This window comes from Zootoca vivipara, chromosome 9 (assembly GCF_963506605.1).
Source record: "Zootoca vivipara chromosome 9, rZooViv1.1, whole genome shotgun sequence".
Classification (NCBI taxonomy): Eukaryota; Metazoa; Chordata; class Lepidosauria; order Squamata; family Lacertidae; genus Zootoca; species Zootoca vivipara.
The window spans coordinates 44,520,400-44,547,222 of NC_083284.1; the positions used below are offsets into that span (position 1 = coordinate 44,520,400).

General features: G+C 39.1%; 1 protein-coding gene across 1 annotated transcript in view; it reads right to left on the reverse strand.

The window, feature by feature from the left end:
* SPOCK3 (SPARC (osteonectin), cwcv and kazal like domains proteoglycan 3) overlaps window positions 1–26,823 on the reverse strand; it is a 116,264-nt gene that overhangs the window by 55,922 nt on the left and 33,519 nt on the right. The window contains exons 3-4 of the mRNA XM_035113977.2: window positions 18,982–19,027; window positions 1,562–1,676 (exon numbers count right to left, since the gene is read on the reverse strand). Of these exons, the coding sequence (XP_034969868.1) occupies window positions 1,562–1,676; window positions 18,982–19,027 (161 nt within the window). The remainder of the gene's footprint in view (window positions 1–1,561; window positions 1,677–18,981; window positions 19,028–26,823) is intronic.

Below are 26,823 nucleotides of genomic sequence, written 5' to 3' on the forward strand. Positions count from 1 at the left end.
GGCATCTGGCCCTCTCTCCAATATGCAATGCACAGCTTTAGAAACTCCAGTAGCTATGCAACTACACTTGACACCTCACAACTTTTGCTGTTATACGTATTATCCATCTGCTCAATAAGTATACTATGCTGAACAGCAAGAAAACACCATTACATGAACATAGTTTCCAGAATCATAAAGAAAAACAAAAATGATTAAAATGCATATTTGAATTATGCATGATTTAAGGTCAAAACGATATGCTTTACTGTGGCACAATGAATATAGCAGTGTTCATCTCTCTCTCTCTCTCTCTCTCTCTCTCTCTCTCTCTCTCTCTCTCTCTCTCTCTCTCTCATTTGTTGTATTTCCTCCACTCCCCCAACCAACCACAATTAATCTTCTTAAGGTGAAATACTGCCTATATACCCAGGGTTTTACTGCATGGTATCCCGACACAGGGGCGGATCTCACCTGTTACATAATAAGGGAGCCCTTAGAGTAACACAAACAAAGAACAAGAGGAATTCCCACAGGAGGAACATGGACAACTGTGTTTGATACCTCACTACCACCTGTATGAGCTATCTGTCTCACTCTAGGCAGCATGGAGGGAGGCAACAACAGGTCAGATTTTCACTGTTTTGCTCCTAGGCAACAATTATCAGAATAAGACAGTAAGTACCAAGCGGTGATAGAAAAGCTGTCCCAGCAATCTTGGGAGAGATATGACAGTGCAGATTACCCTGCCTGCCCAAAAAACAAAAAACCCAAACCCTTGGAAATGAGATGTGAATAAGGAATTCCCTGTGTTTGTTTACACCCACATAGTTTTTTGCTACCACTTTTTTTGCTACTCCCCAGAGGAGAGAATAACAACTGTACTATTGATGATACAATTAACACTTTTTATTTGTATGAAATGATAATATAATTTTAACCATTAACTGTCTGACCAGTTCAGAAATATGCATGTACACTTTTCAGAACAGACCACCACATGAAACTTTGGACTGTCTACAGGGGAGTGCGTGCATTCATGCTTGCATGCAAGAAAAAAAAAGAGGGGGGAGCACCGCTTTCAGAAGTGCATTTTTGGGGCAAAAACAGTTAACGTTGGAACTGCTTGGTATATAATTGACATAAATATGGCCATTTTGACAGCAATTCACTGGCCATGTTCAGAAACAATGCTGCTCACCAACCACAGTTAAGCAGACTTGTTTGTCCGTAGTTTCTGATCATGGTTTGCTTGGGAGAATGAAACAGAAGTGCTGGTTCAAATGTAACAGCGTTCTAAGGTTTGTTTTCCTGCTCCAGGAAGGGAGTAGTGAAATGATGCTACACGCACCATTGCTTAACTAATGGTTTATGCCAGCATTATAACAAAGTAAGTTTTTTAAAGATCTGTAGCTTATTAAGTCCATGAAGGATTCTTTTATACATAGAAAGTCCACAAATATATACACGGTCACATATTTTTACCTCAGCTATGAGATGAGATGAAAATGTGGCAGTTAGCAAAATTCCAGAGTTACAGACCTTGTTACTGTTAACTAATCAATAATATGGAGATATTTACCTGTGCGTAAGTCTCCGGTGGCTAATGCAAACAGCTGTGTGTTGGTCTTGAGCAACGCATACCTTATGACGACTACATTTCATCTTTAAGCATGGATCTTTAGCTGGGTCTAAAGCTAAAAACAATTAGGAGAATGTTTTTTAAAATAATCCTTTTCTACAGATGTACAGTAATTATAAGCAAACTCAATTGTTGCACACAGTAGAGTTATGAATGCCTTACTGGGGGCTCTTAAATGCATTTCATGTTACATTAAACAAATACTTTTAAAAAAGAAACCTGCATTATAATAAAAGGTGTAGTCTAGCACACAAGCACACGTAATAACACATATGTATGGCTGATTGTGTGCTCAATCAACTGCATCCTAATTTCTTGCTGTTAAGGTTTCTAGTTTGATCTTTGTTGTCATTGTTTTGATGCCCAGGTAGTATGTAAACTTCCATAGGCACAGATTCGTAGGAACTTGTTTTTCACGTGATAAACATAGCTATCATATCTGACACTTGCATCACCTGTTGACTGCCAAGGATAGAAACTTGATTGGATAGGAGCACTACTTGTAAATGGGCACATTTTTCACCATGTGAAGATCAACATTTGAATTGGTTGCGTAAATTATCAGTAGACAGAAACTCAAAAAGACAGAGACTATGTACCACCTTATGCTAAAAGCAACATAATATAGTGGGATTTACCACATTAAGGGATGCAAAACCTTAGAATGCAGTAATTTCTAAATTCAAACACAAGTGGCACCTTGTGGTTTGAGAAGTATTTTCTGCATAGGGTTTAAAAGGGTTGAAATGTGACTATGGTCCAGTTCAAAGCTCACGTGGTATATATACCATGACCACACCAGTTGCCTGTTTTGCTCTTCCCTGCTAGCATAGGGAATGATTCCTGACTTGGCATTTATTCAAAAATGGGGATCATATATTTGTTTTGCTCAAACAAACCACAACGTTAAGAACAAACGTTGGCTACAGAACTGCACTTTGGAAGTAACGCTAAGCCAGGTATGGTGGCGCTAGCATACAGGAGCAAAGCTGACTAGATAAAATCACTTGTATCTAGCCAGACCTTGACTCTGCTGTTAACAGCAGATGACTCTCAAGGGGTGTCTAGAGCACTGTCTAATCCTGTTGTGTTGGATGAGTTTCAGTTAGTAAGGCTCAAAGATGAGGGTAAAATGCTTGGATCAGTCTGGGTGACCACTAGTGTTCTGGACCCTTGCCGCTCTTGGGTGGTAAAAACTAGCAGAGAGGGGACAAGTGGCTGGGCCAGTAATTACCAACCAGTTGCCACTCTCCCCTTCTTAGGCAAGCTTCTTGAGGTGGTAGTCATGGAACAGATCTAGGTGCTCTATGAGGAAACTGATTTTCTAGATCTATATAAATTAGGGTTTTGGCACAGAAACTGCTTTGGTTGCCCTGTATGGTGATCTCTACCAGGAGAGAGACTGGATTAGAGCCAATAAACTGAAGCTCAGTTCCGAGCGGTCTGAGGCACTGTTAATGGGTGGTTCACTGGATCAGATGGGATACTCCCTGCTCTTGAAGGAGCAGGTACGCAGCTTAGGGTTCCTTCTGGATCCACAGCTGTCGTTTGTGGCTCTGGTGGCATCGTTGGCATAGTGTGTCTTCCATCAGCTTTGGCCCAGCTGTGCTCCTATCTGGACATGGATAGCCTAACATTTCGTCTATGCCAGTGATGGCGAGCCTATGACACGCGTGTCAGACGTGACACGCAGAGCCCTCACTGCTGGCACGCGCCCCATCGGCCCATTCGCACTGTTGTTGTTGTTGTTGTTGTTGTTGTTGTTGTTGTTGTTGTTGTTTCCCCCCCCATTTGTTCTCCTGCTCCTCCTACAGCTCGTCTCCGCTACAGCTTGTCTCCGCTACAGCTTGTCTTTGCTGTTAAAACCCGGAACCTTTTTTGTATTGGTTTTTAACCCTTTCTGTGCTGGTTTTTTTGGCACTTTGGCAGACTATGTCGGTGCTGCGTGTTAGTTCCAGTGAAGGTATTATTAGTCATTCATTTCTGTTCTCTTTCCCCCAAAAAAGCGCAGCAGCTTTGGGGCATTCCCCCCAAAAAGCAAAGCAACTTTTGCACACACACACCCAAAAAAACCTCCAAAACTTGTCAGCAGCTCCCCCCAAAAAGCTCAACAACTCTGGGCACTTTGTGATAAATAAGGGTTTTTTTTTGTTTGGTTTGGTTAAATAATTACCCTGTTTCTCATATTTTAAGACATTCCCATAAAATAAGCCATAGCAGGATTTTTAAGCATTCAAGGAATATAAGCCATACCCCAAAAATAAGACATAGTGATAGGCACAGCAGCAATGCCGGCCGCAGCAGGAGGAGGAGGAAAAAAATAAGACATCCCTTGAAAGTAAGCCATAGTGTGTTTTTTTGAGGAAAAAATAAATATAAGACATGTCTTATAATATGAGAAACACGGTAGTTTTTGGTTTATTAAATACAGTTACATATTGCAATTATACATTTTTGTTATTTAAACTATAAATATCGCAAAATTATGTTTTTTTTTCTCGAAGTGACACACCACCCGAATTACGCTCGGTTTTTTGGCAAATTTTGACACACCAAGCTCAAAACTGGTCTATGCTCTGATAACCTCTAGGTTAGATTACTGCAATGTGTTATACGTGGGGCTTCTGTTATACAGGTTGCTCACCGGGGCAATACAGTTTCAGCATGTAACACCAATCCTGGCCAAACTGCACTGGCTGCCAATTTATTTTGGGGCCCAATTCAAAATGCTGGTTTTGACTTATAAATCCTTAAGTGGCTCAGGACTACAATACTTCCTGGATCACCTCTCCCCATATGAACCCACTCAGACCTCGCACTCATCATCTGAGGCAACATGAGAATGTGTCTTTTCTACTATGGCTTCCCAGGGAGGAAATGCTCTCCCCGGGGAGACTTGCCTGGTCCCATTGTTACATATCTTTAGGCTCCAGGAAAATACATTTCTCTTTCCCCAGGCCTTTGGCTAATTAAATAATATGTGACCTTTTAAACAGGGGGCAGGATACTGTTTTGTCACTACAGTATATATTTTTGTCTTTTTATATTGTACATCATCCTGTGATTGTTGGATGAACTGGCAGTTTTTTAGTAGTAGTAGCAATAATAATACTAATAATAATAATAATAATAATAATGTGCATTCACAGTAAACCAGTTATGGTAGTTTACCTTGGCATGCAAACAAGGTCAATGGGAAATCAGAGAATTATTATAGTGAGTAAAAAAATGTCAGGAGTTCTTTGTTTTACATAGAAACAAAACACTGAATAAGCTTTCACTTTCATTCCTTTGAACTCACTGAGAAATCACTGCATCAGGGCTGTATTAAATTCAACTAAAAACAACAACATTCCAAACATTTTCTGAGATAGCTGTCAGATTTAGAAGCCCTGTGCTATTTCACTCTGTATTGTGTTTCTCACACCTCCAGAAATGTGTGACAACAAATACTTCATTCACTAGATAAAACACTGTCACAATATGATTTTCAAAATAAAATAAAAAACAGGGACATTGCCAGTGTTTTATAGATTCTAGCAATACTCTGCCTTTCAATAAATATGGAATGGACATTTACAAATGTGTGACAGAATACATGAGAACCTGTGTGAAGGAATGAAAATCAGTACAATTTCATGCCTATATAACCTGAGAATACTCAGCGATCCATTTGCTGTGCATACAATGCTTTGATAATATCATATGGGCAGATATCAGTCTCAATAGGAGGCAATGCCATTTGTTCAACTAAAAACAGGAAGTGATTGTGCTGAAAAGTTACTGATTGGGTTGCAGTACAATCACTTATTTTTTACTCACAGTGCAATCTCTTTTCTATAGCAGAACTAAAGCAGTTTTAAGCAAATGTATACTAGTATTTAATTTGTGTGGGGCCACCCCTGAAAACTGACTTAAAGCTTCAGCTCATACAGACACCCATGACTGAATGAAGAAGAAAGAACACATAGAAGAAAAATTATGTATTCTGGTTCATCTACACTGGCTTCCAAACCCAATTTATGTTAAAGGACATAAATATCCTACCGGTAGTGACCTAGTCCCTGTCACAAAAAGCACTGGGTCTACCATTCCATTTTCCCTGATTGGTCAGCACATACCGGTAGTTCCTGCTAAATCATTAGATCTACACAGGGCCAGCCCAAAACATTTTGACACCTGATACAATCCACAAAATGGTCCCCACCCCCTTCTACTTTGGGAGAAGGGGTGATCAATACCAGGAACAGACCGCAGGGAATCAAAGCAACTTTACCAATGGTTTAAGTAGGAGTCAAAGGCCATCACTCGGGGGATGGGGTGGCTACCCTGAATCAAAGTGGGCAGGTGCAGGAGATCCCAGGGGGCAGAGCCCCCCCATTGCCTTTTGTGGTGGGAGGCAAGCAGTCCCTTTCTCCCTGCCCCAAAAAGGCTCTTTCTCATGTTGTACAGTGGTACCTCAGGTTAAGAACTTATTTCGTTCTGGATGTCCGTTCTTAACCTAAAACTGTTCTTAACCTGAAGCACCACTTTAGCTAATGGGGCCTCTTGCTGCAGCCGCGCCGCCGCACGATTTCTGTTCTCATCCTGAAGCAAAGTTCTTAACCCGAGGTACTATTTCTGGGTTAGCGGAGTCTGTAACCTGAAGTGTCTGTAACCTGAGGTACCACTGTAAACCTTTTCTCATATTGTATACCTTAAATGTCCAATCTGCAGGGGACCAGGGTAAAATTGTCTCTCATTCAGCTCTCCCTCTTTGTAATTCTTTGGCACCTCTATTGCAGTTCTGAATGTGTTTTGTTTTGTTTTTAAGAAAAGTATTTTTAGGGAGATATTTCCTGAATTTTTAGATACCTACCTAACAAAATACTCATATGCATGTCTACTCAAAAATGTCTTGCGTTAAAAGGAAAACTATGTATAATATAGCAGCCTAAATAGCATTAGGTTCTTCTGTAGTTATTTGCTTTGAGCTATTGGTGGGGCTTGCTTAGCAAAACTATATTTTGATAGCACTTTCAGTAGGAATTCTACTAATATATCCTGTATTATTTTCATTGTTCATTACTGAAATGTCAAATTTGTCTTAATGAAATCTAGACTTAATAGTTAGCAAAAGTTTCCCAAATGCATTTACATTTTAGTTCACATATATGCATTTATTATATCCCAGAGTTTAGCAAAGCAAAGAGATGCAAGACGTCCTACATACAACATATAGAATTATGTCGGGAATTTAGCACCTTTGTGAATTGCTATGGCTCAATAAGAATGGGGAGTGACTTTGAAAAAGCTTTTACTGAAAGTTCCTCACCAAAGACTCCAGAGGAATCTTAGCACTTGTGGGGAAAGGGGACATTTCTTATATATGAGTAACTGGTTAAGGAACAGGAAGCCAAGAAAGGGAATAAATGATCAGTTCTTCCAAAGGAGGGTTGTAAGAAGTGGTGTCCCCCAAGGATCTGTATTGAAACCAGTACTTTTTAAACTTGTTCAGAGTTTAAAAGGCTTAAGAGAGGAATTGTTGTTTTTAACCAAAGAACAAAGGGGGGGGGTTGGAAGAAGCATATAAAAGTATGCATTGTGTGATGAATGTGGATAGACAGTGGTAGTTCATCTCCTTTTATAATACTGGGGTCATCTAGTCAAGCTTTCATAGATTTAAAAGGAACTAGTTCTTCACACAGTTAAACTACAGAATTTTTATCAGAATGTGTGAACATCAACATGGCCATCTTTGAAATGGGGATTGGACAAATTAATGAAAGATCAGGCTATCAATGTTATCAGAGGAGCACCAGCTGATGGGGATTATGAGCAAGAAAGTTCTACTGTGCCATGATTTTGGCGTGGATTTTCACGGGTATGGATTCTCGCTCACAAATGTGTATAGCTGCAAGCCACCAGGGTCTGAGGACCTTCTCCTAGATCAGTGATGGCGAACCTATGACACACGTGTCAAACGTAACACGCAGAGCCCTCACTGCTGGCACGCCCGGCATGCACGCCATCGGCCCATTCACACTGGGTTCCCCCCCCCTATTTGTTCTCCTGCTCCCCCTCATGCTACAGAGCCACTTCCGCCTGAGCAGGAGGTGGGGTTGCGGGCAGGCACGATCCCTTCACGTGCGCGCAGGATGTTTTCCCAGTCCTGCGCGATTGGGGAGAATCCCAGACGTGTCATCCACCAGCCGCCCAATCCAGCCTGATTCAATGAGACCGCGGCAGGATTTCTCCCTCTTGCCCTGCTCCCAGTTGCTCCGGTTTTTTGCCCGAGGAAAAAGAAAGGAAAGGAAAGGAAAGGGGAAAGAGGACGGAGAGGAGAAAAGAAGGAACCCCCGACCACCCAAGCTCCCCAGCTTACCGTCGCCGCTCCTGCCAAGAGAACGGAGGTAAGAGAGAGCCAGGGAGGCTGCAAAAAAAGTGTGGCTGAGCCCAGGCCCGACTCGGGCCTCCCTCCCCGACGGCTAGCGTGCCTGGAACGGGCCGAGACCCAGAGAGAGGCAGGACTCCCCTCGGGAGAAGAACACTGCCTGATATCATCCAAGGAGCTCTCTTTTCGTTTTTCGTTTTATTTTTATTTCTATTTTTATCTTTATTTCTATTTCTATTTTTATCTTTATTTCTATTTCTATTTTTTATCTTTATCTTTATTTTATTTTTTATTTCACTTTTATTTTTTCTATTTTTATTTTTTATTGTCAGTTATCCCCCGCCCCCGTATTTTTCATTCCTCCTAATTTGGAAAACAGAACAAAAACAAGACAGATCCCCCCCCCCGGGGCACTGCCGTTGCAACCACCTCTTGCTTATAATTTTGCTTTTTAAATCTGATTTTTGCTTTTGTCTCTTTTCTCTTATTTTTTATAATTTTATTTTTTCATTTTACCTCAAAAAGGGACCTATTTTATCTTATTTTTGTGGTTGATTTTTTTTGCTGTTGTTACCTGTACTACTAATATTATTGTTATTTTTATCCCTATTTTTATTCTTACTTTTTCGGTTTCACTTTTTTAAACCGCCTTTGCTTCCCCCCCCCATATCAACACCTTTGTATCATTATTATTACCCCCATTCCCCACCTTTAATACACAGACCCCCCCCCCTTTGTTACCAACACATTTCACATTTGGCCTTGTGTACATACTAGTCATTAATGCATAAGGTTTGTGGTACTACTATGTGCTTCAGATTTAGCGGTGTTGCACTTTATATGCAAACTTTGCAAACTAGTTAATATCCACAGGGCCAGTGGAAATGAAATCCTGCTTGTTGAATAGGACACAACCCCACCTACTTATGATGTTTAGCTTCTACACATGGAAGTATAGGTGGTGTGTTTGTATTTGTGCATGCATTCCCCTATATTTAATTTTAACTAGAAGTGAGAAACTTTCCCAAAGAGTTCAGGAATACTTTGCTGCTTGACTCATATTCTATTCTTTAACAAGCATCTTTGCAAACAAATGAATCTGTTTTGATGTTTTTTCTTCCAGGAAATTGTGCAGCAACTACAGTTTCCATGCATTCTCCCTCTCTCTCTCTCTCTCTCTCTCTCTCTCTCTCTCTCTCTCTCTCTCTCTCTCTCTCTCTCTCTCTCTCTCAGCATACTCTAGGAAGACCCAACTGGTCTCTGGAGGCATGCCAGTATCTACAGATCAAAACTGGCAAAAAAAGACAGTCACGGGATTCTAATTTTTGTTCTTTGTATCTACAGATCTGCAGCAGCTTAATGTTTATCTGAATACATCTTTCAATAAGCTTCTTCCAAGTATTTACATATTCATGCAGATAAATTTAGGCTGGATCTAGACACATCAAAGAAGTTAAACTTTGTATGAGAAATCACGTTGGCAAAAGCGGACCTCCACAACGCCATCTGGTGTTATAATGCATATAGGTAAAGGTAAAGGGACCCCTGACCATTAGGTCCAGTCGTGACCGACTCTGGGGTTGCAGCGCTCATCTCGCTTTATTGGCCAAGGGAGCCAACGTACAGCTTCCAGGTCATGTGGCCAGCATGACAAAGCCACTTCTGGCGAACCAGAGCAGCACACGGAAACGTCGTTTACCTTCCTGCTGTAGCGGTACCTATTTATCTACTTGCACTTTGACGTGCTTTCGAACTGCTAGGTGGGCAGGAGCTGGGACCGAGCAACGGGAGCTCACCCCACCAGGGGGATTCGAACCATTGACCTTCTGGTAGGCAAGCCTTAGGCTCTGTGGTTTAATCCACAGTGCCACCCGCGCCCCATAATGCATATAAAGGTAAAGGTAAAGGGACCCCTGACCATTAGGTCCAGTCGTGACCGACTCTGGGGTTGCGCGCTCATCTCGCATTATTGGCCGAGGGAGCCGGCATATAGCTTCCAGGTCATGTGGCCAGCATGACAAAGCCGCTTCTGGCAAACCAGAGCAGCGCACGGAAACACCGTTTACCTTCCTGCCAGAGCGGTCCCTATTTATCTACTTGCACTTTGATGTGCTTTCGAACTGCTAGGTTGGCAGGAGCTGGGACCAAGCAACGGGAGCTCACCCCGTCACAGGGATTCGAACCGCCGACCTTCTGATCAGCAAGCCCTAGGCTCACTTTTTCTTTACCAATCTAGCTGAATCCTTAGTAGTGTGAAGCAGCCCAAGAAGAATTTTAATTATGGTGCAGCTTCTGAAACTGTGCATATTATGATTTGATGGTGCTTTAGACACTGATCATAATTCACTATGAGAAACTTTAGTAGGAATCTTAATGAAATGAACAATGCAGCAGAGTTGAGTGTTGATTATCAAGATCATTCAAACATGTAAATACTGTATTTTACAAGATAGAAGGGTGAAGATAATATGGTTCTTGTGGTGTGGGATGCATTGCAGAATAACCTAATTTTAAGGTCATAATAATAGGAAATGGTCTACCTGCTAGCTAGTGCACTTTCCTAACAACTGGTTTGTCTTCTAGAACAACCAAAAAGAGGAAGCTTAAACCACAGCACAACACATGTTATTATGATTTGTTATATATTAGAAATGGAAACCAATCAAGCAATAGCTGAGTCAGTAAGTCAAACCAGTCCATGACTTGCAACTTTCCTAGTTGTATAGAGATTAATTCAGTTCCACATTAAGATTATGCTATTTATCTATTAGATTATTATTATTATTATTATTATTATTATTATTATTTATGCAACCTAATATATGGAATAGGACAACTGAAAATAATTTCTCTGATTTTCCAATAAATAATAAAAAATCTTTATCTTGAAAATCACTTAATTGCTTGAGTAATAATAAAAAGTCACCAGAACTTGAAAATGTGGCCTGGGGGGGGGGGTGTCTGTGTCCTACATTAACTCTACTACAGCTTTACTGAAACAAGCTACAACTTCCCAAACACAGCTTAACTTACATATAAGTAGGAAGTTCACAGAGCTTCTAGCAAAAACAACTAAATAGGTAAGCTTAGAAAGATAACGAAGTTGACTTGAGAAGGTAAAGACACATCAAGTTATTGGAAGTCCTAAGGATATAAATTAATTTTAAACAACCACACTTGAAGAGGCTTGGTGTGCTACACAGGAATATGCTGAAGAAAGCATCAGCACTTTTAACAATTACACAGAAATATTTTGATCTACCATCACCACCACTAAAATGAACTGTATCTTTAGAAATTCTTCATTTCAGAGATAGCTCAGTTGGTTAGTGTGGTCCTGTTAACACCAAGGTTGCAGATCCCATCCCCATAAGGGACAGATGCATATTCCTGCATTGCAGGGGGTTGGACTAGATGATCCCCAGGAACCCTTCCAACTATGATTCTATGAGATCTATGAGATATCCATATCAGATCATAAAGCATGCATTTTCCTTGGGAGACATAGGAAACTGCCTTATACTGACTCAGATCTTTGATCCATCTGATTCAATACACTGAGTAGCAGCAGCTTTCCAGAGTTTCACTCAATTTTCCCCATCCTACCTAGGCATAGTGGGGAACGAATCTGGAAACTTTTGCATGCAAAACATGAGCTCTACTGCCGAGTGATGTTCATTTCACTCTAGAAACATACATCTTAATCATCAGACACAAGTGTATTTTTAGCACAGTGTGTGTTAATTTCATTACATATAATAAATACACAAAATTAAATAGGTACAAGCAGTATACTGAACTTAACTTGTATACAACCTTTAATGCAAACCTATAGGCACTGGAATTATATTATTAGTGAACTGATAAAAGCAAGAATAGCTCACAAAAGCATAACATACAAGAGACTGAAATTGCCTCATTCCTATTTTTGGTTGAATGCTTAGATAACAGTATATATACTGTAAAAGCCAAGTGCTATGGATTAGAGTGGCCGATGAAAAGCATTATAAATGGTATCTACTAACACAACAATACCTGCAGGGTACCCATCCTCCATGGAAATGTCATTTCATATCTTATCTGTTACATGAAAATAGTTCACTGATCCTCCGGGGTATTTATATTGAGCAAAGGAAAGCAGAGTCCATACCTCAGAAATTACTTCAGTGACTTCGTATTGTAATTTTATTCACTATAGCCCTCCCGCTAAGCTTTGAAAGCATCTACCGAGTAAACTGGGGGTAATATATTTTGCACATATGGTCACATGAAGAAGAAAAATTGATCTAAATGTTTCACCCCATCTTCTATGACTGTATATTGAAAAATAGTGCATAACCAACCATGCCTTCCAGCCCACAAACATCACTCAGATAAAACTGGTTAACAAACAGACCCCACTGCCTAAACGAATGCTTTTTTTGTTGTTGTTACGGAGCAGAATTAGGAAGATGGTAGCCATACAGAATGTGAAATAACTTTTATTCTAATGCACAGCTGGTTAAATATTAATATAAACTCTACATAAAGAAGAATAATTCACACCATTCATTGGCTTTTGCATTTTCACCCACCTTGCAGTCTGAATTTAGACTGCATTTGCCACTTATTGCATTAGCTTTATATAGGCAGTAACAAAAAAAAATCTAAATGTATGGAGGTGGAAAGATGCCCAGAATATTCCAGGTTAATTTATGAATGGCTTCTTCAAGTTAATTTCATGAGAAATGTGCATGTATTTAGCACAAGCATATGCTACAAGCATAGAAATATTAATATTAAAAATGCATAAGATGCATAAAAGTACATTTTTGAACCCAACAGAAGTAGTACTATTGGATCTAATTCCAATAAAGGACAACCTTGCCCGGAAAACTGGATACAACCACTTCATTGATGATTGTATAGCAACTATTCATGACACAAGTTTATAGTTATTTTATAGTATTTAACGATGGTCTAGGTTGGAATTAATAAGAACAGTTAAGATGGTAAATGCAAAAAGAGAATAATCCATGTTTTTGCTGTGCTTCTTTATCAGAAGCACCTGAGCTGCAGTCAAAACTTGGCTAGAAAGCAATATTGCAGAACTAGTGAAGCCTAATAAGAGTTATGTAATTTTATTTACTTTATTTATTCTGTCAGTCACCAATGTGTGTTTGAATAATTACAATGTTTATGAGGTGTTGCTTTATGCAACAAACAAATGCACATGTTGGTGATAGCTGCTTGATATAGTGGGGGCAGGGATATAGATATAGATATTGTGTGTAAAAATTATCTGTACATCCCAGGAAAGCATCTTGTTCTTCAACCAGATAAACTGCATATAACAATGGCAGTATTCAGGTACATTGTTATTTTCACTGACTTTATTGCAGAAAAGAGAAACTGGCTTATTTAAAGACTCTCCAATATCTGTTCATACATGCTGTCATTAAGCTGAATGTGAAGGATTGCATCCAAGGGGCTGTTGTTGAATGCCTACAAGTTGAAATCACTGAAAAAGATAATTAAGATAGCTGATGAGCAACTTTCTGGAGTTAGGTGATGTATTCCAGAAAATCATTGACTCCTGCTAAAGATTTTGAAACTCTTCTCAGTGGCAAGAGGATACTGCTATACTGTATATACAAATGGTACTGAACCTGGCGTGCTATGGTCCATGGGGTCACGAAGAGTTGGACAGGACTAAACGACTAAACAACAACTGAACCTCTATTATTTGTTCAAGGGCAGTAAGAACAGGCAACTGGCAACTTCACCTGCCCTTCCTTGATACACTTGAGGCTAATTTAATTTTTTTTTTAAAAAAAAAAAAACCCCATGATAAGAATGCATGATACTCCTGTCGAGATATTTGCAGTTTTTGTCCAGGCTAATTGGGTTAGCAACAAACATAGCTGCCAAGTTTTCCCTTTTCTCGCGAGGAAGCCTATTCAGCATAAGGGAAAATCCCTTTTAAAAAAGGGATAACTTGGCAGCTATGGCAACAAAACCATTGCAGTCTCCCTCTGCTACAAGAGCAAATTACATCTTGGACATGTGATTTAAAGAGTTCAAACGATTAGTGATCTAATTAGTTGAAGATTCCTTTAGCCCGCACATGGTTCTTTTTATTGAAACCCTATGGCTTTCCTGGCCAACCAAGGCAGAAAAATGGAATGTGTTAACACCACATAGAAACATGGACCATGAAGATACAAAACCTTCTTAGATGACCAAGAGCATAATATAGCTGGACATGAGCTTATTCCATCAACTTGGGGTGAATTTGAAGATTTTAACTGTGAAGCAGCATTATAAGGTACTGGTGCCAATGGATGATCATCGATTGCTTGAGGGATTGCTGTTGATTGCAAAGTCTAAACCAGTTATAGATCTGGAAGGTACTACTAGCAATATTATGAGCTTGGTGTGCTTCTGTGCTTGGTGGGCTTCGTATCTCAATAAATAAAAGTGACCTTTTTGTAATTTCATGTGGGTGGACTAACAGGTACTGTACTGATGCACAAGTTCTGTAACAAATGCCGGTTTCAGTTTTCAATAGTATTGAATTGCTGCAAAGCTTTGATAAGCCCCCCATTCATACATGCATGTCAAGAATTTGCCAAGCATTTCCTTAAGCAGCAATTACAGTCCCATTATGGTTCCTATGATGAAGTTCTGGTTGATACATAGGGCATTCCAGCATTGAAAATGTCACCTGGACCAAATGTCTGGCTATATGGCAACTGCATGTAGCGCAGAGATCAGAAATGTCTCACAAAAAAATGTTGCTGTCAAACATGCAGACAAAAGCAGAGTATACAGAGTATACAATGAATTTTGGTTGGAACATGGTGAACAGCAGTGACAGCTACTCATTGTCAACTGATCCACCAAGGGAGAACACAAGAAGCAGCTAATAGCAAAAGCTGATGCTAAAAATGATGGTTTGTGCAATTGATGCAACTTTACAAGGTGCTTCCTTGGTCCACATTCACTTTCCTGAATCAGATGTTTTGGTACTATTACTTCAGTGCAGGCATCCCCAAACTGGGGCCCTCCAGATGTTTTGGCCTACAACTCCCATGATCCCTAGCTAACAAGACCAGTGGTCGGGGAAGATGGGAATTGTTGTCCAAAACATCTGGAGGGCCGAAGTTTGGGGATGCATGCTTCAGTGAGACCCATACTATGACCACCAACATCCTGCATTGTTGGCAAGGTCCTCTTCATCATGCTGAGTCAAGAGTTACAGGGTACACACACAACCTGGTTTTCATATCTTTTGGCAACTGTGATACCACTGGTTGTTTTGCTGATAAACAAGCTATCTTGTTGGAAGGTTTTCCAGCAATCAAATGAAAGTCTGTTTAAGGCTTTTGTTGATTTTGGACTTGATGCAACATCCATCAGCTGCCACTTACATAATGTTACATGCAGAGCGGAAATAACATTTTATTTTATTCTTTTTTAAAAGCGGTGTTTCAATAATCTTCTTCAGTTACTCTGTCCACACTACCATTCTGAGAATGGAAACCAAAAAAAATCTGGATCCCATTTGAAAAGTAAATAAAATGATATTTCTATAAACACATTGTGTAAATTTGTTGAAGTCGTCAATCTCCTAAAATCTAAAATTTCACTACTATCTAAATTCAATAAATATGTTACTAGCTTAGCGTCTCTAACTTTTTCATGACATGTGGGGTCAAGCACTGAAATATACATCTATGTATCCATCCCTTTTGTGTCAGTCTTCCACATCTCTACATTCCAGGTAGTCCTCAAACACGTGGTGTCAATTATCAAATGGTGTTTGGTGGGTGCCTTGTAATTTAGTGGTGTGTTTACTTATGCAGCTTTTCCAATCAGTTCTACCCCAATGGAAAGACTGAGAAAACTGAAAACACAGTGGCTAGGGTTAAATTGCTTCCCCCGCCCAGAAAAAGTTTACATTATTGGTTAGTTACTAATGTCTGTAGATGCTTAGCCCAGAATATTCTGCCAATTTCATGTGGAAAGGACGTATGTTGTTGTTTAGTCGTTTAGTCGTGTCCGACTCTTCATGACCCCATGGACCATAGCATGCCAGGCACTCCTGTCTTGCACTGCCTCCCGCAGTTTGGTCAAACTCATGTTCGTAGCTTCGAGAAAGGACGTATATGACAAAAAATACATGCTGATTTTCATGATAGACACAATATACTTTTGGCTTCAGAGTTGATTATCAGCTTCAATACAGTACAGCAGGGCAAGAGACAAGCTTCCCTGTGTGCACAGCCTATGGAATGAGTATGCCAACACTTTCAAACAGTGTTTCCAGCACCGTGAGACTGCTACAATCAGAGGTTGATTTAGGGCAGCGCGACTTGTTCCCCCGCACAGAGTGCTGAGCTGAGAACATGTCTGTCTGCCTCCGTCCCAAAGCCTAGTCAGTACTTGCCTGGCTTTGGAAAGGAGATGAGAAGGGCTCTATGACCCTGCCAGAGCCCTTGCACTTCCTTCCCAAAGCCCTGCACCTAGCTTACCCAGCGCCTTGGGAAGGCAGGGCGAGGGTTGGAAGGGGCCAACACATTTTTTAGTATAAAAGAAATATAGGTGGCCATCTAAAAGGTTCTCAAAGAATCATGACAGTTAAAACAAGAAGCAATACAAAGTTCACCTGCAGTGGTGGAAGGGAGAATATCTCCATACCATCACTTTTGACTCTCTTTTTTTTCATTATTCTGTTAAATAGGACAACATCAAATGGTTTATTTTGTTAGATTGTTATTACAGTCATACCTCGGTTTAAGTACGCCTCAGTTTGAGTATTTTCAGTTTAAGTACTCTGCGGACCTTTCTGGAACGGATTAATCCACTTTCTATTACTTTCAATGGGGAAAGTTCACTTCAGGTTAAGTACGCTTCAGGTTAAGTACGGACCTCCGGAACCAATTACACTCATACCTCGGGTTAAGTATGCTTCAGGTTGAGTACTCTGCGGACCCGTCTGGAACAGATTAATCCACTTTCCATTACTTTCAATGGAAGTTAAGTACAGACTTCCGGAACCAATTGTGTTTGTAAACCAAGGTACCACTGTATTACCGTATCTATGGAGAAACACAGTGGTTGTGAGAGTTAGGAAAATGAGAGAAGATTTGTTGTATGACTATTAGGGGAGGATCTATGTTTCCCTTAAATTGTCAGTTGACTGGTATTTGGCAGCAGCAAGCAAAAAAAAAAAGTGCAAATATGGCATTTAAAATATTTATCATCTTCTGTACATCTATAGAATCTCCCAAATGATCTGCCAAGAAACTACTAGCTCAAGAAACAGAATTCCAGCTTCATCATCTCACCCTAAACCATTTTATGGCAGTACACATGAATATCATGTGGTATTAAAAATGGAAACTCAGTCTGACACTGCAGTTGAGAAATAAATGCATTCAATTGAAAGAAAAAAAAAATGGGGGGGGGATGACTTGCTCCAAGCATGTTAGCAACCAAACCAAAACCACCTTTCAGCCCATAATATATTCCTCCAGCGCATTCAATCTTGAACAATTATCCAAACCAAAATCTCTCGGCAAGATTCAAATAGATAGTCTCCCATCCAAGCTTGACTATACCAATCATAGTTTGATCCAAGATCATAGATGTTTAAAGTCATGCATTTTTTAACACCTGGAATCCACAAAAATCCAATCTTATTTAGAAAAATGGGAGTGGAGACAATACACATGAAGTTTATTTACAGAATTTTTCTACAATTGCCATCATTTATGAAAATAGAGAATTGCTAGTCTTAATAAACTTGGGGAGTAACATCATGGGATTATTAAACCACAAAGGGAAGTCACTAAGCTGTTTAAGGGCTTTATAAAGAAACTTTAACCGACTTAACTTCTCTTTTACATCATCCCGCATTATATTGGAAGAAAGTTTAAACAAATATGAGAAGAGCTTTATTACAGCAACAACATACAACTGGTCACATAATGCTACAAGCCCTCCCATGCACATTTCTGTGTAGCAGCATCTGAACTCTGCCAACTGCGGGGATGGCCATGATTGTATGGAGCAGCCTTCCCCAATGTAGTGCCCTCTAGATTTTTGAACTACAATTCTCCAGAAAGCGTATTCAATAGACAGGGATGATGTGAGTGGTCATTCAAATAATCCAGAATACACCAGATTATGTGTAAATACTGTATACAGTGGTACCTCTACTTACGAATTTAATGCGTTCCGAACGCACATTCGTAAGTAGAAAAAAATTGTAAGTCAAATCCCATAGGAATGCATTGGGAGTAAAAATCCGTAAGTCGAAGCAACACTATCTAAAAATTCGTAAGTAGAAAAAAATCCTATCTAAACCACATCCAAGATGGCGGACGGAGCTCCATTCGTAAGTAGAGTTATTCGTGAGTAGAGGTACCACTGTATTGTTTTATTGAAACCAGTAACCCCTGCTAATTGGCCATACCCAACTGTTACTGTTGAAAGTTATAATCCAAAACATAGGAAGGACACCAGGTAGGTAGGAGTCTGTGCTCTGTGGCCTCCTGCAGCCAAAAGCTTGGAAGTAAAAATTGTTGGTAGATCATAAAATGAAGTTGGCAGAAAGTCTCAGTTTGCATATATGTGGTAAAACAGATTCATATGAGGTCCTTATATGTACCCATGGACCTTGAGCTTTTCTACAATACCCGGGTTGGAAAAATACTGTGTATGAAGCAGACTTCAGTGACTATTCCTTAGATACACTAAGTAGAGTACTCTAAAGAAATGAAGTTATGAGCTCAGGCTAGTTTTTAACCCTAAATGTGATGCCACCTGGCAGTTATATTTTTATACTTGAATTGATTGTAATTCACTTTTCAAAAGGGAAAGGGAATCATTGGCACATACCCCAACGAGAAAATTCAAAAAAACATTCTTTATTTACTTACACACACACACACTTTACATACTAACAACCCCTTTTATTGACATAAGGATTATTTCTTACCTTGATCAAAAGGTCTGGCTGGACTCCATGTGCGAAAATAATCATCCTGCAGCAGAAAAAAAAGAAAGTGTATGTTTATTATGCAGAAAAAGTATAAATACATGCAGAAAGAAAAAGAACAGAAATACAGAAGGAATATACAAACCTCGACTTCCTGCAAAGGGCACGCAGCAAAAAGGAACACAAACAAGAAAAAAGATATAATTATCATACTGGCATACCAACTGCAGGGAATAGAAAGAACTTTGCTAATGAAGAACTAAAAGTAACTAACAGCCAATCCACAAATCTGATGAAAAATTGCTTGGGTTGACAGACCTCCATTCAGCCATAATGCTTAAAACACACATGTGGTCATCATATTCCCTCCATCTCTCTACTGGCATTTTCAGCAGCTGATGGATGATATGTTTGTGTATATTATATTTTATTTATTATCTTTCTTTTCACTTTATTTCTTATGTAGAAGCACCACTCTTTTCTTGGTTTTCTAATTTGCCGTAACAAAATGCAGAAAAACTGGGGGAGGGGAGAGAAATGCCTAACAATGCATGTGCTGTATAGTTATAAATGTTATGGGGGGGTTGGAATCTCTACACATGAAAGTTACTTTTAGTAGCATTCTCCAGGTGACCATAACATCTATAACAGACCTTAGATCCGGGGTCAGCAAACTAAGGCCCACGAACCTTGCGGACCCTGCTGCCTGCTTGGTCAGTCCCTCGGTCAGGCCAGCGGCATGGGCTCTGTGTCCCGCCATGACAGAGGATGCCGCCAACACTGCCAAAGACGGTGGTGGTGTGAGTGGCAACGACAGCAGGGTGCTTTCGGGAGTGGGGGGTGCTTTGGGGAGAGGGTGGGTCCAGCCTCCCACAAGGTCTGAGGGACAGTGGAACAGCCCCCTCCTGAAAAAAAATTGCTAACCCCTGCCTTAGATGATCAGCCTAAAACACCACTCTATCTAGCTGACCTAAGTCAAGAGTTGATCAAACCCTGGTTCAATCTAGAAACAAAGCAACTTGTTTGGGACATCAACAGAACTGGCATTGCAGAGACCAAGGAAAGGCAAAGGTGTCTTCTCTGCAATCAATGTAATTACAAAAGAGAGAGAGCATTTTGTCTATCTTGCTCGTGCAGCAGTGAACTGTGACTTTTTTTAACATTTAAAAATGATACGGTTAGATCACATTATTAAAAGGTCATTATTGAGAATATGGGAGGAATATAGAAGAATTTAAAGCCAAAAACACGCTGGTGGGCCTCCCCATTCGAGATGACAGCCATGAGTAGAAGAAACAAATGGGAGAAATGGAGAACATATCAAGAAGTAGTTAGAAAAGAGGAGGGGCATTACATATTAAAAACATATGAAGAGGTTAAAGAGGAATGTACAAGCTGGCTCCAATACAACCAAATTCAGAGTCTCTTCCAATGCCATAAGAAAGTGGGATTTCAAGAGGGGAAATCAAAGTTACAGGAATTATTAATTGAAAATGGGGATAAACAAATTACTAAATTATCTAAATTCTTGTTAGAATGGAATCTTAAGTAAAAGGCGAAAGATTTATACGATCTGAAGAGAAACCAGAATCTTAAGGATGAGCTAGTGAAAAATACAATGGTAAGGTGGGCACAGGATATTGGCAGAATTATATACAGCACACAATGGGAGAGACTCTGGAAAGAAAGCGTGAGGTTTACAGCTTGTATGGCAATAAAGAAAAACATGCTGAAAATGACCTATAGGTGGCACCTAACCCCTGAAAAATTACATAAAATCTATAAGACAGGATCCAACAAATGTTGGAAATGTCAAGAAAAGGTCGGAACATTCATACATTGTTGGTGGCAATGTAAAAATACAAGAATTTTGGAATAAAATTTATGAGAAATTGAAAAGTATTTTTAAAATAACATTTGAAAAAAAAACCAGATTTATTTTTGTTAAGTATGCTACCAGAAAATATACCAAAGGACAGGAGAAATATAATATTGTACGCAGGAGAAGCAGCAAGGATCACAATAGCACAAAAGTGGAAGGGGACTGAGGTGCCATCGGTCCAAGATTGGTTCATTAAATTAATTGAATATATGAATTTGGATAAAATGACAGCGGCCATAAGAAACACAGCAAAACAGAGAGTTCAAAAAGAATGGATGTCAGTGGAGGATCACCTAAGGAAAGAAGGTATAAATTGTGAGTTGGTAGTTTGTCTAAATTAACTTGAGGATTGCTTAAAGAGAATGTATGGGAAGTAATGGGAAAAGAATCACCCACAAGGGGTGGGAAAATATAAAAAGAAGAAAATAGGGAAAATTAAGAATTGTGAGAAACGATATATCAACAATCGGAAGCATTTTTATCTATATTCTTATTTCTATTTCTATTTTTTTCTCTATATTTTTTCCTTTTTCTTTTCCTTTTTCCTTTTTCTTTCTCATCTTTATTGCAATTAATTTGTAATTAGTTTGCATTTAAGTTTCATATATATAATTTCATATATAATTTCATGTATATAATTTGTATTTTTGTGATTTGTTTTTCATGTCTTTATTCTATGTTTATTTTGCATTTGAAGGTTTTCTATGTATTTTTTTAAAAGAAATAAATAAAGCTCTTTTTAATAAATAAAAAATAAATAAAAATAAAAATGATACGGTCAGTTACAGCTTACTCTTGTATTTTATCAACCCTGATTCAACTACCGGTACCGTATATTCCGGCCTATAAGATGACTGGGCGTATAAGACGACCCCCAACTTTTCCAATTAAAATATAGAGTTTGGGATATACTCGCCGTATTAATAAAACGACCCGGTGTATAAGACGACTCCCGACTTTTGAAAAGATTTTCCTGGGTTAAAAAGTAGTCTTATACGCAGGAATATACTGTATATTGTTTTACTAAAAGGGAAGTATCTCAATAAAGGCATGGTTTTTATACTTGCAAGAAGTGCCAGAGTGTCTCATGTTACACACAAGGAAGGCTACCAGTTTAGAGGTGAGTGCTTAGTACCTCACTTATAAGCTCCACTGAAAAATATGTCCACAGATGTTTGATATTTTGAGTTGTTTTAGCAGTGATTATGGATTTACACTTTTCTTGTTGTGACAAAACATGTCTGAAGCCAAAGCTAAGTTGTGCCAACTTTAATTTTTATAAGCATATGTGCTGACTGTTTAGAATTAACAGCTATAATTTGTGTGAAGTGACAGTTGATAACATAGAATATGAAATAGATGGAAGTGGCGCTCACATTTTTCTTCCTGTTTTCAATGATTTGCTCTAAAAAGCTATTAATAAAATAAACATAGAATTATGCAATATGCGAGCAGCTGGCTATGAAGGAAGGTTTGCAGTAGTGTGTGCCACCCCCCACCCCCCAATTTTATCTAAGAAAAACTCTGCTTAGAAGCCCAATGTCAATATTGGCCTGATCTGCTTATTTCCAATATGCTGAAATACATGTTTTCCTTTGAGTGAGAAATATGAAATATATTCTGTTCCATCAAGAAACTACTCACAGACTGTCAAAAACTTGGGGGCAGTGGCTTTTTAAGCCATTACTGACTAAAATTAGGCAAAAAATAGTTTTAATACAATTCACAGATGCCACAGATTAAGCTCTCATTCAAGTCGTTTACGTAGTAGATGTCAAGTCATATTTACATATATGGTGGGAATGCAAACCTGCACAATTATTTTGGGAAATGGCCTTTGAAGAAATTTATTCTCTTTTGGGACAGGTGATACAACCTGATCCAAGACTAGCTTTATTAAATCTGTTTTTAAATAAACAGTAAGAATTTACTATTTAAGCAGCTACTAATCTTTTCCATGTCTGCAACTAGAAATTTATTAACACAATATTGGAAAACAGCCAAAATTTTAACTCTAAAGGCATGACGAGATAGACCATGGAAGATCGATCTTACAGGGAAACATAAAGTGGTTCATTCTAGACTGAAGCTCACAAATCCATTACAAACACTTCCAATTCCAAAATATTTCCCCAATATAATTCTGATGCTCGCAATCAATCAATTTGATGCTGGTGCAGTTTTGTTCTGGATCAGAGGATTTTCCGCAACACACATTTGAACAGGGTCTAGCTCAGTGATGGGCAAACCTGGCACTCTAGCTGTTTTGGGACTACAACTCCCATCATCCCTAGCTAACAGGACTAGTGGTCAGGGGTTATGGGAATTGTAGTCCCAAAACAACTGGTGGGCCGAGTTTGGCCATCACTAGTCTAGCTGAAGGATCAACTGGATTGTGATCCAATAGTTTAAAGCAGGTGAGCATGACAAGTTTGCTTTGCTTTAGTGCTATGCCAGGGCAGGGTGGAGGTGGGATTTCATTTGTTGCAACACAGAACAGCTCTTTCCTACTCTTTTTTTTTTTACTTCACCTTTGTTCTCTCAATTTTTGCCCCCTTCCAGCCCCTAGCCTTGCTCTCTCCCATGGACCCACACTCCAAACTCAGCATTACTCCCCCTCCCAGTCCTTGGCTTTGCTCTTTCTTTCCACCACCATACATTCGACTTGCTAAAATGCAATGGCAACTTGGACAGTGCTGCCTCAGTGGTTCTGCATCTTTACAAGAAGAAAGATCACAAGAAAAATCATTTTAACACGCTTCACATTATTTCTTATGCATTGTTGCAAATATTAATGCATCGCAACGTGTTTCACGGGGATTAACACTGCTGTAATGAAATGTAAAATGCCATATGCTTCCACTGCACACCAACAGCACATACTTAAGTTGACTGGGCAAAGGTCACATTCTTACTTGGCACATGCCAAAATCAGTAAATTCCATTTCACTTCCCAAAAAGTTGAATTACTGGTGCTAAAGGTCACTAAGCAGTGTGAGTGCTTCAAAGTTCAGAATAGTAAATTATGTGGCAGGGGGAAGGTGGTCTCCCCCGAAAAAATTGGGGAATTACCAGTGATTTCAAAACATTCCACTATGTCGAAATCTTTTTTATTCATGAAATGATTATGATTTTTCTTATCTCATGACTACTGTGCTCTTCATATTGTAGATATGCTTATTGCTTTTTAAGAGGACATTTATTTGTTTACAAAACCTTTAGGCCACTCTTCATTACAGTGATCACAGGACGGTTTCCAACATGATATATAAAAACAGCAATCATACCATAGTTACTGTATTTTTTTCTAAATGACAATCTAAATTATTTTAAAGTAAGCACACACTATTAAAAAGTGTGTGGACAACCACAACAATTTGCACATTGGATTAACAAAAAATTAGAGAATGCTGTATTACCGGTAGTTCAGTTGAATTTTTACCATCATCTCTAGAGTCTCAATGGAAAAAAAGAAGATACAATTGAAAGCAGAGCTTAGGAGAACTAAAATTATATATGAAAGAATATATTTGTGTGGCATGTCATAAAACTTCTTCCTATGGCCCATCTGGCATTCATTCTTTTCTAGTACTGTAAGCCTAGCAGCATATCTACAAATTCTATATGACCTACTATTAGGGTCTTGATGCCCTAGTTTGCTAGCCTTTTGATTTGCCACCAGGAGTGTTTCAAATCTAGTGCCAACACAACACACAGGAACTGAGCACTTTGGATCTTTTTAACAATGCATTCATATATAGAGAGCACACTGCATCCAGACAAGCATCCAATCAATGATTAATAGACAATTAAAATATTTTCAAATATAAAACTGTCATAATTTTGACCCATATTCCTTTCCAAAGAAGACTTGTTAAGCTGCAACTGTAGAACAAACACTTGAGCTGCATTTTCAGACTCCTTTTAAAAATGCATATGCTCCATTTCTGAGAAAATAAATATTTCATATCCACTGCTTCAAGGTCAGCCCATTAGTAAAGAATGTTATGTTTCAGGGAGCAGGTCACTAGGGGATGAGTAACCACCTAGATAATAAACTATGTAAGACACATCTACACTGTGTCATTCTACTTTTTGCCTGGCAGCTACAATAAACTCATCAATACACTATCAATACAGGACACACACACACACACACACACACACACACACACACACACACACACAAAGAGAGAGGAGAGGCGGGGGCGGGGGGGGGAGAGAAATAAGGAATATCCTGAGTGGGATATGAAGTCTGGTAAATTTTGGGTAGGAATAAAATTACATGGAAGCAAACAGTTGAGAATTTCATTCCTCAGATGTCATTTGATAAATATCAAAGTATCCTTGTTTCTTTTACTGGCATACTGGTAACAACATTTTACTATGTTCCACCAGGGAATGCTTCAGAGTTTCCCTGGGCCCATCTGAAACATGTTTGCTCAGTTAAATCGGCCTTACAATTCAGCCCACAAAAGTTACTAGTCCACAGTTCATTTGTCTGCTTTTTACTCATTGGAGTGGCTGGTTGGGATCATACAAAATAAAATGCAGTCTTGTAAGACATGTTGCATGCCAGCAACATGGCAGGCTAGCAGAGGAAGCCTCTTTCACCATCCCATTGGGTTTCTAGTATAGTTTTAATTGCCTTTCTGAATGATTACAATAAGAGTACACAGCAGGCTTTAGAGAGGGAGACCCACAAGAACATGTTTGCACCCTAACAGTCAGAAATGACTTAAACAGGCCTATAAGGTATTCAGCTTCTTTCGCTTCCAGTTGCACAAACTTTAAACTTTGAGTGTGTGTGCGCACACATGCATTTAAAAACCAGTCCTAATTAGAAATTCCCACTCCTCATGAAAAATGGAAACTATTACATTCATCTCTGTAATTCCACAGCAATCATTTGAGCAGCCTCAAATTCATTATAATGCATTAAGTGAGGAACAATCGGTCCTAATTATTAGAAAGCCAAAAAAAACCCCTTTCTTGATAGATTCCTTTTTTTCTCCTTTGCATTGCATTAAGAGCAGAGTGTCATTCATGTGTGATTGATAGTAAGAACACCAATGGCACAGGCAGCAAACGCCAAGAAACAAAAACATCCCTGTGTGTTTTGAAAACGTAAATCTTGTAATCACTACAATACAAGATCATGCACCAAATTACATTTGTTAAAGAAAAACAAATACCATAGCAACACATTGGAAGGGGGGCAGGGAGAGAAATTACATAAGTCCAATTAATAGTTACTATTTTAAGAGTAAAAGAAGCAAAGAAGAAGAAGCAGGCAGGTCTGAGGAATTTGATATGAACAGTAGCGGGTGTTAAATTTAATTCTGGAAAAAAAAGGTGTTATAGAAAGTTGAAGAAGTAGTGGAGTATTTAGTAGACCTAGAAAGTAATAGAGAAGGCAGCAAGCATTTGTTCTATGATTTATTACTGTAAATAATGGTTGGCACAAATTAAAGTAACAGGAGACACTCCAATTTTTTTGACCCATGTACCAGTCTGGTCTCAAAACCTGTACTGGAAGGCATTCAGGAGACATCCTGAACTGTCTTGTATATAAAGATCAGCATATGTAAATCTAGCTACCATTAAAATCTACTTAACACCTGAATGGATGCTACTGAGATAATGGGTGGGATAACTTTTGAGACAGGATTCAGGTAGGTAGCCTTGTTGGTCTGACGCAGTCAAAATAAATTTGTTCTGGGTATGTACATTTCAGGAGGCTGAGAAGAATAACCAGTTCACTAGGACGTTCTTCCAACTTTATGGAGCAAGATGGGCAAAGTGGGAAATAGGCAGGAAACTTGGATAAATTCAATAGAATTACAGAACTATTGAATTATAGGAATTGCTCCTCTCAAAGCCCTGCTCTCGTCTTCATTTTAATGAATTGGCTAAAATGAGTACCAAAACTCTAGATTTCCAATGGTTAGTCAACTCTC